At 31.4% G+C, this 10965-nt stretch overlaps 2 protein-coding genes across 8 annotated transcripts; both read right to left on the bottom strand.

Annotated features, from left to right (window-relative positions):
* Positions 1503 to 3736, bottom strand: LOC109344907 (gibberellin-regulated protein 2-like). The gene is made up of 5 exons (XM_019583629.1): positions 3595 to 3736; positions 3482 to 3560; positions 2767 to 2823; positions 2201 to 2252; positions 1503 to 1881 (listed from the first exon to the last, which is right to left on the bottom strand). Exons 2-5 carry the CDS (start codon positions 3482 to 3484, stop codon positions 1700 to 1702), a joined length of 294 nt encoding a protein of 97 aa, XP_019439174.1. The 5' UTR covers positions 3485 to 3560; positions 3595 to 3736; the 3' UTR covers positions 1503 to 1699.
* LOC109346714 lies at positions 5386 to 7848 on the bottom strand. Of its 7 annotated transcripts, none has more exons than XM_019586440.1 (3): positions 7813 to 7829; positions 7484 to 7554; positions 5386 to 6359 (listed from the first exon to the last, which is right to left on the bottom strand). In XM_019586440.1, exons 2-3 carry the CDS (start codon positions 7550 to 7552, stop codon positions 5766 to 5768), a joined length of 663 nt encoding a protein of 220 aa, XP_019441985.1. In that variant the 5' UTR covers positions 7553 to 7554; positions 7813 to 7829; the 3' UTR covers positions 5386 to 5765. The 7 variants fall into 7 exon arrangements, with proteins under 7 accessions (XP_019441985.1, XP_019441986.1, XP_019441982.1 ...); XM_019586441.1 differs by having other exon boundaries at positions 5483 to 6347; positions 7781 to 7848; XM_019586437.1 differs by having other exon boundaries at positions 5483 to 6347; positions 7730 to 7844.

The raw sequence follows: 10965 nt of genomic DNA, 5'->3' as shown, positions 1-10965 counted from the left end.
ATAGACAACAACTAATTGAAGTTTGTTTCACTGAAGAAGCTGAATGGATAACATAGATTGTTAGAAAAGTAGCCGCAGAAAATAAAGTATAGGAAGGTGAATTGAAGGGATAATGGACCCTACTATTAAAATGAAATGGTCATTATTATTTTGATAAGGGGGTGTACATGTTATGGTGGGGTTGTTTCATCAAACAAAGAAATAGTGCAGATCAAGCAATTTGAGCCATTTGGGGCGGTTTGTGGGACTGCAAGAGGTTAGGACTATTGAGTCCCCACATAACGTTAAATGTATTTATAAAGCATACATTTTCAACTCTCTCATTATGTACTCATATATACATTCATATCTATGTGATTTTTTTAATCACTAACCTTCTAGAGATAAAATTTAAGCTTAACCCAAGTTTGATAATGACATGCCTTGTGTCTCAATCCAACTTGTCTTCTTTTATCTATGTGTCTTAGATGGATTGATGATTACTTGTATGTGGGGACTATTCCATTTGTCTCTTATTGTTCATGTAGCTATATATATAATTTTATAATGAATAGGGACAAATATTGTTTATACTTTGGGTTGTTCTATATGCTAAAAGGCTTATACTGCAGACTGGTGTCATGTACAAGGCAAATGTGAATGGATCAAGCTTTATGTCCTTAAATAGGTGTTTTTCTTTTCAACTAAAATTAGTTTGGATCAAGCTTTTCATGAATGGATGATCAAGCTTTGCATGAAAAAGGCCTATTTAAGCTTTATCTCGTTAAGTAGGTCTTTTTCATTTCAACTAAAATTAGTCCCTCTTATCATAAAGCACCGTACAACAAGTGCTTCTATAGTACATCCACCATTGCTTTTATTATACAGAAATCATAGATACATTGTAGATGCAACATTGTAATTTGGTTTGTTGAATGTAATTAGTGAAAAAAAATTAGTGTGAAATCTAGAAGAATTTTGAAAAAACAAGTCTCAAGTTTCACATTGGAGAAATAAGGAACTTGAAAAATCATATGTTATAAATAGAGATCTTCTCCCCTCATTATAACTTTTCCGGCAAATTTCTATCCCTTTCTTTTCGTGATACTAAGAATTGGCACAAGCAGCCAAATTGTGGGAATTTCGAGAAGTGATCAGTGGAAAAAGAATTAGCTAGCCATATTGTGGGAGTTTCAAGAATTGACATTGCTAGTCATATCGTGGGAATTTCGAGAATTGTGATTGGTAGTCATATTGTGATGAGTGTATTCGAGAAAGAATTGACACTGATAGTCATATTGTGATGAGTGTATTTGAGATTGGTTCTTACAATGTAGTAAGAATTCGATAATAGAGATGTGAGTGTATTCGAGATTGATAGTCTGCTTATACATTCTGGGCAATGACACAAAACGTCTTAAAGAGAGTGACTTGATTGCGACTCAGCCAATAAGTATTATTTCATCTCATTTAGAATTGTTGCAAACTACGGTAACAACATGCAACAATAATAGAGAAGCCAATATTAATAAACATTTATATGCAGCAATAAATCCCATAGATTTTCCTTATTTTCCAATCATATATATATTAGCTACCATATGGTTCATATCAAATTCTGCATTATTGAATACAAAAATATATAGCATGTATATGATAACAATGGTGAATTGTTACTAGCAACATTGATTAATAATTGGATGATTGATAATTAATGATATCATGGGCACTTGAGTTTTCCATAATGAGTGTTGAGGGTGGCATAACAAGGACACATATTTTTGTTTCCAACAGTGCCAGGTGGGACACAACTACACCTTTGGCAACAAGTGTTGCATGCCCTTAAGCATATTTTTTCCCTTGATGCTTTGCTGCATCTATAATTGCACTTACCCCTGCAATCTGCATTATAGTAAATCTTAATCACACTATCATATTAATAGTAACCATATACATGTCTAAGTGTTTTATATTACGGTTGTAATCGAAATTGTGGTTATGTTGGGTTTTCAAAAATCGTGAAAAGTATTGAAAGTCAATTAAAATACTAAATTAATGAAATATTCATTATAAAATAAAATAAAAATATTTCTTGTCCACTTCACCTTAGAAAAATGGCTACCACTAATCATTAGATCATGATCATTTAAGCATAATTTATGGTCAAATTAAGCTAAAAAAGTAATGCTTAGTTACCGGTGGTAGAATGTTATTCTCTTACCTATATGTTGAGCAGCAACCATAATGTACTGATTTCCATCATTGATCTCCAACTGAAGTTTTGTAACAGTAAAAAAGTAAAATGGAAAAGAGAAAAGTATCAATCTTAGTACTATAGTCAAACATGGTTCAAAAGTTATGTAGAAAAGATGTAGAAAAGAGAATGAAAGGGTAAAATGGATATAAAAAGTACACTAGAAAACAGAACCAAAACTGATTTTTTTTGTGAAGCAAAATGTATTAAAATTACACAAGGGGTGCTAACCCAATACAAGGAAAAGATCAAAAGTTGATCTTTTTAGAAGAAAGCAAAATACAAGATTTTGGATCATTACACCAATTAGCAAAAACTAATGATGTAGGAGCTACTTTTACCAAAAACCAAGTCCAAGATCTAGCTTGAATCAGAACTGATTTGTTGGACACTACAATTAACAAATTAAAGTAGAAACTTCTCATGCATTTAAAAGTTGCACTTTTTAAACAAGGATACTTGTTTCATAAAATAAAAACAAAACATGGAAAAGGAAGCAAGGAAATTATACACATGGAATAACCCTTAATTACCTCCTGTGCAAGGATAAAGCATAGAATTGCCAAGATTAATGTGCTTGCCATTGTTACCTAGGTTACAACAAATTTGTGTGGATCAAAATGTTGAAGCCATGTCTATTTATAAAGGAAAATAGTAGTGCATTGGTGCTTTTCTACTATAGGACTTCCCATATTCATATGCACTTACGGTTTCAAAGTTTTGAAGCCGTGAGGCGTTAATGAAATGATTAGAATATGTTTACGAGTTGAGTTTTGGAGAGGAATGAAGGGAATAAAAATACTTTCAAGTCATGAAATATATTGGTGAGTTGGCTCTAAAGCCTTTCCTTTCTCTTCTCTCCCCTCAATAGGCTCATCACACTCACAACGATATATTATATTATCCTTCTCGTTCAAAATAGTTGATGGGTTGAAGTGTTTAGGATTTGAGTATAGATCACAAGTTTTAATGCTGCTAATAATTACAACCTAATTAACCCTAAATAACAAAGACCCATATGAATAAGGAGCTTTACAGAAATGTTTGATTAGTATGTAATTTTATTAGTCAATCTATTAACTACTTTTTTATCTTCTTCATGACCAAATATAAGGTATGCTTAATTTCTTTTACAAGGCATAAAAGGAAAAGTTGTAGTTGGACAGGCATTTATAGGCTATATAAAGCATGAAGAAAAATGAAATAAAAATTGGCAGCAACATAGAATAATTAATGTAAAGAACTTACCATATATGACAAATCCTAACTAGCATGTGTCCATGCCTAAAGTAAAATGTGGGTATTGCTAAGTGCAGATTTTCAAGGCCTAGTGGTGAATAAAAGAGTTATGTTAATTCAACTAAATAAATTACATGCTAGATTTTTTTTTATAAGTTAGGTTTGATGTAGATGGTGTTAAAAGTGTTTTCCCTTGAAAGATGGCGTGAATTGATAATTTCTGTTGATTCTGAAAACCAGCTAAAGATATGATCCAATGAAATCAGCATGCTATCTAAAGGAAAAGAATCATATCTAGTGCAAGATGTTGCTTTTATAATTGCAATCTTAATACCAATAAAAACGAAAATTATTATTTTTTTATACTTGTTTCTCTAATAATGAAGAAGATCCTAATTCAATAAAATTGTTTTCATACGCACGACATAAATGGTGTAATTAACTTAATGCAGATCTAGTTGAGTCTTGGGGTTTCTCAGTGTATGTTTTGTACTTGCTACTTAACAATATTTGTATTCTTATTTGAGGATCAGAACAATGGAGCCATATGTGGGGGAAAGATAAACTATTTCATGCAAAGCTTTTTTGAGCTTTGGTTTGTACTCCAAGCAACAATGAAGAACAAAGACTAATGCATGAAGAATAATTGAGAAGAGAGGAGGAAAGAGAGAAAATGTCCAGAGAAGAATAGCAAGTAATGATGGAGGAAACCATCAGAAATTTTCCTATGATTAGGAACAACTTCAACACAGTTTACTGCTTGCAATGGGAAATGCAGAAATTCAGAGGATGATGAAGGACATGAATAATCAAGTGAAAATTCCAGTCCGAGTTGTTTGTTCTAGAACTTCTCAGCGAGAAACTAGAGAGACTGGACGGGAAAGAACTCTTCCAAGAAGAATGGAAAGGCAAAGATCTGAAAGGACAGAAAGGCGTGAAGAGGAAATTTCCAATCATTCTTTTTCTGATGAAAGTTCTGATCCGAAAGAGCATCTGAATGCTTTTAATACTAAGATGTTGTTGACTGTTTCATGTGATGAATGATGTATTCAAATGCAGGGTTTTACCCACCACTCTAAAAGGAGCAACCTTAATCTGGTACTCCCGCTTGCCACCACGTCCCGCTTTCAACTTACATCATTTTCAGGAAAGTTTAGATCTCAATTCACAGACAAGTCAGGAACATGGGAAACTTATGTCAGTCTAGTCAATCTCTAAAAGAATCCAGGTCGAGTTTCAGCACGGAGACAGTAAAATAAGGGACCTCAGTCTTGCAGTGGCTTTACATGCAATTCTTATAGGTCGAAGAGCAGGACTATTTGCAGATGAGTTGGCAAAGGATCCACCCATAGACATTGATGATAGAAGAAACAGAGCAGCGTGTTTCATAAGCATGGAGGAAGTTACAGAATCAAAGAGGAGGTAATATGAGAGAGGAGAGAACAGCAAGTGATGATGAACTGGCTTTAGATGAAGACAAGGGCAGTTCCATTCCAGTCTTAAGATTTCCAAGTGTATTGATTTGTACTTGTTGCTTAATATTCAGTTTCTTATTTCTTGATCAGAACAATAGTCCAAAAGGAGTTCAAGACCAAATGGATAGCCATCATTTCCCATCATAAATTTATAACCTTACATCAAAATCCAGCATCATCAGGTTAATAGTAAAGTCTGGTGGTCCAGTGCATAGAGCTTCCACCTGATGAAATTTTGGGATGGGGAGATGCATGTAGTCTTACCTCCGCAAGTGGCGAGACGGTTTCAAATTCCAGGATTTGAAAGAATATTGTGATGGAAACTAGAAGTAAAAATTAACTACCTAATGCCGATAGAGTATGCATGCTATCTAAACCCCCAACATAAATAATAGTCTGCGTTACATACTGATAATACCCGAGACATGAAAATAGAAATCAAAATATTAATCATCAATGGATTCATAGAGGGGAGATTCTTATATTAGAAATGTGATTATACTTAGGAACACATAGAACTATATAAGAGATCATGAACATTAAAGTTTTAACTTTATCAAACTGAAGAATATGATTTATAATTTATAAACCACCTTACTTTGAGTTACTTCATTCCATACTCGGGACACTGGAGCAATATACAGTAGTGTCAGAATAATAAGCATACTCGCTAAGTCTGTCTCTTCAACTTGGGAATACTTGGCATCCTAAGAGTGAGAACCTTTCTTCATTAAGTTGGAGAGGGCAGATGAATGAGCAAAGGAATTATTCTGCAATCAACTAATTTTACAAACAAATACATCATCTCATCCAATAATCTAGAACCGAACCCAGCATCGGGTGCATTGTGCCATACAGTCTCCCTTACAATCAACATTATAACCCAAAACTTTTGGATTTCGAAGGATGAGGTTCCTAAGAGATTTTCCTTCAATACTCCACTGCTCCTCTAGGATCTTTACATTACCTTTCAACTCTTCTTCTAAATTACATCCAAGAACTTCTGGAAACTTTTTGAGCAACTTGGACAGATCATTATCAGAAAGACTTAAACTCCTCAAATAGTCTAATATTCCATTTACTGCCTCTAATTTGGGAACTTCCTTCTTACGTTCTTCTCCCCAATAAGGGGAATGAACAAGGCCAAATGCTTTTCCAAGTATCTTGTCCTTTTCTTCAACGCTAAAGTTAAATGCAGAAAGAGCTTGTTTACATGCTTCCCACTTACTCTGATCTTCATCACTTGTGATTATATTTTCTATCTGTGTGGTTGAATTTAATATCCAATGTTTGGTAGAAAGAGTTGAGGTCCATGTTGCTTTCACTACACTTGGTGAAAATCTGTTAGAAAATCCAACATTCGACAGTGGAATACTCAATGATGTGGCAGCAACATCAGCCTGCATGATTGATTATAAAGAATTTTCTTGATCAGTTTACCATTATTATTTTAGCCTCATGTAGGAAATTTTTCTGAACTTATTAAAGTTTCAACTTTGAGAATTACAGATCAAATAAATATATAGGTCTAAGATTGATGGTAGGCACAAGGCATAAATACATAACAGAAATATTAGGAGGACGTTTTGTGTATGTGTGATAGTATTTTTCATGAAACTTAAATACATGTTTTGTTACTATGGTACTATTAGCACAAAAGTCATCATCCAAAAATAAAATTTGGATTCTTGATTTCTTTCACAGTTTGACAAAGCTAATACATGTGGAAAAATAACAACATTAATGATTTCAGCCTGAAATTTGACCAATAAAACCTTGAAAACATATTCATATGCACTTAAGTCCTAGAAGAATGAAATTGCAACGTTAAAAGCCTGGCTTATGGGTATGCCCACCCAAAGTTACACATGTCAGCAGAGTAATACTTTTTTTAATACATAATCTCCATAAAGATTAAAAGGATGTATGTTGATGAAACTGCCTATATGAGGAGCTTCAGAAATGAAAATCGACGACAAGAAAGTATCCAGTCTTCAGTTTATAGCCACCCTAAAGGAATCAAAATGATGAAGACCCGAGAAACGCAAACTCATACATTCTTTAAGAAATAACCATCCAACAACATTTTACCACCCATCACTCGCCCAGCTTTATGAATCATGAGCAATGAAGGTAAAACATAGTTCTATTCATAGAAAAGACGGCAAAACTTACACTCTTCACTTACTGATGACAAACATTGGCCATCAACTGGTTTCTCTCCACTTGGCAAGCAAACACAGAATAACAAAAATTCAACTAACTTACCTTGTAGACTTAACCTACATCATTAACAATTGCATTTTAAGTTTTACTGCTCCCTCAAAACCTCTTACTTTATTCTCCTCATAAACCCTAATTCAATCTCACTTTTCACTGTTTAACACACCCATTCTCAAATTTTACAAAAACTTCTTTGAGTCTTTCCCTTGAAAAACCTATAAACATAAATGTAACTATGAATTTACATTTTGTTAAACTTGAAGACAAACATTTCAGTACAAATGAGATGTGAAAAATGCAATGGAATTATTACCTTGCAATAGCAGAACTGTGCTGCAGAATTAATAGTAAGCATAGGGAAATTCAACTGTTTCCCCAGCATCCCTGTAATATCTAAATGTAGTAAACAGTGTCAAATCAAAAAATACCAAAGGAAAACAAACTCAACTCTAAAATCTTAAAGAAAAAGAAGCAAAATCAGCATGTTAAATTGAAATTTTTCAATGCGTTGTTGGAACCAGAATTGAATATAATGAAACATGAAATTGAAAGTACCTACCAGAGAGTGGAGAAGAATGAGTGAGTGACAAAGATGAGAACTTTAGAGTCCCCATTGAAGCTCTTATCTGAAGCTTCCTTTACCCTACACCATGTTTTTTTTGTTTGGTGGTTCACAAAATTGCACGCACACGTTCTTTAATTTTTATTTTCAATTTCATATTTTATCACAAATCTTAAGCAAAAATTTGGGTTGAGTCTTTTGCATAAAAAAAATGTCTGTCGGGAGAGTTAGCCTCATGTATCTGTGGATGGACTCGGATAGGGTTGCCTCTAGTGCGAGGATATTCGTGGGACCAAAAAAATATTCTATCACAATTCTGTTGAAGATAAAAAGAAAAAAAATTATAATGAAATATCAATAGCTATGATAAAAGTGAAAACAAAAAATAACTTGAACCAAATTATTATAAAACAAATAAAAATGTATGCTATCTACCTAAAAATAAAAGGTAACTTCAAATGTAAATAAGGTTGTTTTATCTAAAGACAACAATTGCAACCTACCCAAAAATTTAATTATTGAGCCCAGGTACAATAAATATTGGGGTATTATTTTTTGAGTATTTCTCTTCAAATAAGTATTGTTCCTAAAAATTAAATTATTTCATTACTTTATAATCTAATAGAGTCTTATATTACTATACCAATGTATTCTTGGTAACTTCGGTGTATTAGGGCATTAAGTAAAGTTTATAATTTGGGTTTAGTAACTTATAAATTCTCATTTACTCTTTGCTTTTTAGTCACAAAATCAGTTGTCAATGTTTTCTGGTCAAAACTTTTGGTTCATTAAATTTATCTGTTTATAACATAGTTGATGTCTACCATGACAACAATATTATTATAGTATTTTATATGCAGCATGCATTGCATTGAAATATTTTGACAGTTTTTTTTTAAACCACTAGTATTATTTATAAACTGAATCATGCCGACTTAGGTAAGACAAATATGAAAGCTAAAGTTTTATCTACCAAATATTTAATACATGACTAACAACCTAGTTTTTTTTGGACCTTTACTTTAGCTGTAAAGAAACAATATCAGCTTTGATCTAGTGATGTAATGTCAGTGTTGATTTAGTGATGTAAAGTCTTCTAGATTTTTAAAATGAATGGTTCAATTTTTGGGAGTACACTTGTTGGAATAGATAGTCAAGAACCCAAAAAATATTTATTTTTTACTCATAAAGTGAGATAATAACATTGGTAATACCAAAAAAAAATTAATCTATCATAAAGTAATGATTTAGGATTGTTAATCCATTTATTATAGTGTTGTGTTAGCAAATACTATATGTACCAAAAATATATATTATAAAGGTACTGTTTAAGAAATACAAAAGAAATCAATCGATTTGAAAAAATAAGTTAATATTTCTCGATGTGTGGAAAACTATTTTCGAATGTAAATTTTATATTTTCTCTTTCTTAAATGTTAAGATTTCACTCTTAATACTATATATAGATATAAAAGTGAAAGACAAACCTTGTCATTAACAATGTCAAAATTTTAGTATACTAATAATAAAGCTCTTATTTTGAAGCAAATGAGAGCTTTCAGGCCTTCGTACTAAAATGAGTATGTCTCAATATCTTGGACTAATTGACTTTATCCGAGTAATATAAAAATATTAATTTATATTTATATAATTTTTTTTAATTTAGTAATAATTTCTGATTAGAGTGGGATAGAAAAATGAAATAGGAATTGTGACAAAAAAATCTATGTGGTTGAAATTGTACTAATGAGTCATTGTACAACGTGTATCCATGGAAAACGATGCTTCCTTTATTGTGAAACCTATGTCCCTTTCAAAAACTCAACTTGTGCAACACATACTAAAGTCAATAATATCTTTTAAAAGTGCAATAAATGTTTATTGTTCAATTAAATTTTACAATGTCAATTCTTCTTAAACATGATTTATATTGGAGAAAAATTAAATGTTTGAAACTATAGTAAAAACTAAAAACTTACTCCAAATACATCTCTTCATCGATTATAATAAATTTACAGAAATTTATATAACAATAATAAAATTAAGCACACATTTTATTGCATTATGTGAATATTTATTACTAATTTCTCAATTTATTATTGGTTTGTAATCAAATCTATTTTTTACATTCTTGAGTGGGTATCCACTTACTTTAAGAGTAAGTATTTTATACTTACTCCTCGTTCTAGTCATCAATTTTAGAGACATATAATGGTTAAAGAACCCAGATCACTTGTCTCCAGAAATTTTGTCGCTCTCTATATCCAATCAAAATACACTAGGTAATATAGTTATTCATTTATGATTTTTCTATTTAATTAAATGATGTATTTTAATTGGTCTGATACACCAATTAGGATACAAATGAGACAGGGGATCTCCACTCATAATTGTCATCTTTTTATCAATTGAAACCATTGGATTTTCATATAATTGATTATGAAAATTAAGAGTAAGTGAATCCCTCATTTTTTTTTAGGGAGACATTTAAAATATGTATAAAAACCATAAATAAAAGTTTTTTTATTATTATAAACAATAGTGTTCCTTACCCCAACTAATTACTTTGGGGGTATATAATTATCCCAGCACAATAATTGGCATTATTTATCGTATAACCAAATTTTGTTACAAGGAATAAACCTTTGACCTGATATAATTCTTATATATGTAATAAATCCTTAGACCTACACCAATAATAAATTATATATCTCTAATTTTTTTTTCTCACATGTATACTTCTCGGTAATATCCACATGTATGTGTGGCTAACTATCTCAGCATGTATTTTTCTATCCATAAGACTCGAACCCAATACATTACTTAAGAGAAATCAAACATGTACCACCTAAACCAATACCTTTTTAATTTCTTAATTTATAAACTCAACAAATAACATAATGTCTAATACAAAACATATATCATCAAATAATTAATGATTAAGTCAACGAATTTCACATTCCTTAAACAATGTATCAGGACTATTTAAGAACCCTCGCAGAATTGTGATGATATTGTTTTTTTCTTCTTCCAGAATTGTGATGATTTAATATTTAATAATCGTATATTCAATAATTTAATTACGTAAGAAATATTATTTTTGACTTCTTTACTATGAGGACATTTTAGTTAGTTACTTAACAAAAGCCTAAAACTAATTTAAACTAATTTTTCTTGAACCCCATTCATTATTAGGTGAAGGTAAGAACTTTTAAGTTATGAACGAGGATTTA

Source organism: Lupinus angustifolius, chromosome LG04 (genome assembly GCF_001865875.1).
Source record: "Lupinus angustifolius cultivar Tanjil chromosome LG04, LupAngTanjil_v1.0, whole genome shotgun sequence".
Taxonomy (NCBI): Eukaryota; Viridiplantae; Streptophyta; class Magnoliopsida; order Fabales; family Fabaceae; genus Lupinus; species Lupinus angustifolius.
This window is presented reverse-complemented; position numbering and strand designations above follow the sequence as displayed.